At 53.3% G+C, this 2,445-nt stretch overlaps 1 protein-coding gene across 19 annotated transcripts in view; it reads right to left on the bottom strand.

Moving 5' to 3' along the window:
• The window catches only part of Slc19a1 (solute carrier family 19 member 1), a 20,253-nt gene that overhangs the window by 7,304 nt on the left and 10,504 nt on the right, over positions 1–2,445 (bottom strand). For all 19 annotated transcript variants that reach the window (XM_031348087.1, XM_031348098.1, XM_031348094.1 and 16 more), the window contains 2 exons: positions 1,430–2,183; positions 1,026–1,218 (listed from right to left, as the gene is read on the bottom strand). In XM_031348087.1, coding sequence (XP_031203947.1) covers positions 1,026–1,218; positions 1,430–2,183 — 947 coding nt within the window. The remainder of the gene's footprint in view (positions 1–1,025; positions 1,219–1,429; positions 2,184–2,445) is intronic.

The following is a 2,445-nucleotide window of genomic DNA, read 5'->3' as shown; positions in this document are numbered from 1 at the left end:
TATGGTGGCATGCTGATCCATGTACATGTATGGTATAAACATGGACTGTGTAGTGCACATGCAGTGGATGGTGTGTGTGTGTGTGTGTTGTACATCTGATGTAAGCACATGTATGTATGCTATGCACAGTGCAAATGCTAGATACATATGGTGTATGAAATCTATGATATATGTATATATATGTGTGTGTGTGTGAGTGTATATGTGTATATATGTGTGTGTAGACATATACACATATATACACATATACATATTATATATGGTGGCATGCTGATCCATGTACATGTATGGTATAAACATGGACTGTGTAGTGCACATGCAGTGGACGGTGTGTGTGTGTGTGTGTATTGTCCATCTGATGTGAGCACATGTCTATGAGCATCTTTCGGGTTTCTTTTAGACAAGGTCTCACCATGAATCTCTGGTTGGTCTGGAACGCACAGAGATCCGCCTGCCTCTGCCTCCTGAGTTCTAGGATTAAAGGTGTGTACCACCACGCCCAGCTCTGTGAGGATATCTGAGGCCTACGTGGCATGAGCTGAGTGTGTCCTCACACACGATAGTGTGTGCCCCTCCGTTCCAGCCTGGGTGGGGTCTCAAGAAGAGCATGCTAGTAGGATCTGGAAACGGTCTCCTGCTGTCAGCACCGGGCAGCTTTGAAGCAGAGTTCAGAGGACAGCACGTAGGCCAAGTCCAGAGAAGGGTCAAAAGCAGCAGGAGGGGGTGCAGGTTAGAAAATGGAAGGAGGGTCTCCAAGGGGAGGACATGGTGGGGTGCTGGTCACCTTTAGGTGGTCTATGGGACAGCAACACTATAGGGGTTCAGGAAGGACTGGTGGAGCCAGGAGAGAACTGGAGCTACAGGGGATGCTCTGTCCTTATAGGGGTTGTGAGGCCTAGGGAACCCACTGTAACGGACACAGCCATAAGTGTCTAGACAGGTCAGGCCTCCCACGAAACTGCCTGCATTGCCTTATGCTCCCCAACAGAACCTTCCAGAAGCCTCTCCCATACCATTTCACTCACGTGGCAATGGGCACGAGGAACTGGTAGGCGCCACGGAAAAGCACGAAGGTCACATAGCAGACCCAGATGTCCTGGGTCTGGAACATACAGAACACCAGGCTGGCCTGGATGGCTATCACAGTTGCGATGACCAGCTTTGACCACAGAGCCCAGCGGATGTTCACGAAGCCCGCAGAGAAGGACGTGACGGCGCCTGGGGGTAGGAGGTATTCAGTCATGGCTGAGCTTGGGCAAGTGGAACCATGGGAGAGATGGACTGAGCTAGGGTGGCTCTGAAGCAGGGGCAGGGTCGGGAAAGGGACAGGGCAGTCTACATTGGTGGTCTATCCCAGGGCTAGGGGTAGGGCTAGACTACAGGCCCATTGGGGTCCAGCTGGGACTGGCAAGGGCCCTCCAGTGCGTACTCAGCAGTGTGGAGGCGGCATCTACGGCGCCATTGTAGTTGAGGTTGTTGTCTATGCTCTTCCACAGGACATGTACATAGTAGATGATCAAGTAGTAGCCTGAAGAGTTGAAGACCCACCAGAGGCACCAGAGACGCAGCTGTGGTTGCCGGGCATTTTCCACCAGTTCACTGAGCATGCGCACCAGGAAGGAGTCCCTGCAAGTGCCCAGCATACGCTCTAGTTTCCCGGTCTCTGGCCGGCCAGGCCCCGGGTGCATCTGATCCAGCTCACAGGGCAAGGCTCCACGCGCGAGTATACTGCGGTTGAAAAAGAGGCTCCTCTTGGGACGCTTCAGGAAGAGGGAGAGGCCCAGGCTGAAGAGGATGAAGCCCAGGGAGATGCAGTTGAGCTTATAAGTGTCGATGCCTCCTAGGGTGATCAGCACCTGGCCCAACACAGAGCTGATGAACACCCCCAGCAATACTGCCGTCCGTGAGTAGCTGGCCATGCGTTGGTAGCGGGAAGGGTCCACCAGAGAGAATATGTAGGAGGAGTAGGCAATGCGTGCCGCCATGGTGATGCTGTAGAAGACTTCCATGAATTGCATGTGCAAGACAGACGTGCCCAGCAGCAGCAACAGCCACACGCACACGAAGCTCAGGCACTGCAGGACCAGGACTGGCTTGTATCGCAGGTAGTCGGTGATCAGGAAGACCGGTACCAGCACGGCCAGGTGGGAATAGGGCAGCACTGGAATGATTTCGTTGGTCACCTGTCGACAGGGAGGCACTGGTTATTAAGGACACTCGGCAGCTCCCCTGAATACTACAGGGTGAGCATGCAAGAGTAAAACCTTTGCCCCCGTCTCCCTGATTGACCACGACGGGAGTCTAAAACCCAAGATGGTTTTCCCAGCCTGGGAAAACTGCAGACCCCAGGCACAAGACTCACAGGAAGCTGTCAAATTGTGGGCGAGGCCACCATTCATTTACCGGTGGATCACCTTATCTTAGGTTTTCTGATCTGCACTCATC

This window comes from Mastomys coucha, unplaced genomic scaffold, assembly GCF_008632895.1.
Source record: "Mastomys coucha isolate ucsf_1 unplaced genomic scaffold, UCSF_Mcou_1 pScaffold3, whole genome shotgun sequence".
Lineage (NCBI taxonomy): Eukaryota > Metazoa > Chordata > Mammalia > Rodentia > Muridae > Mastomys > Mastomys coucha.
This window is presented reverse-complemented; position numbering and strand designations above follow the sequence as displayed.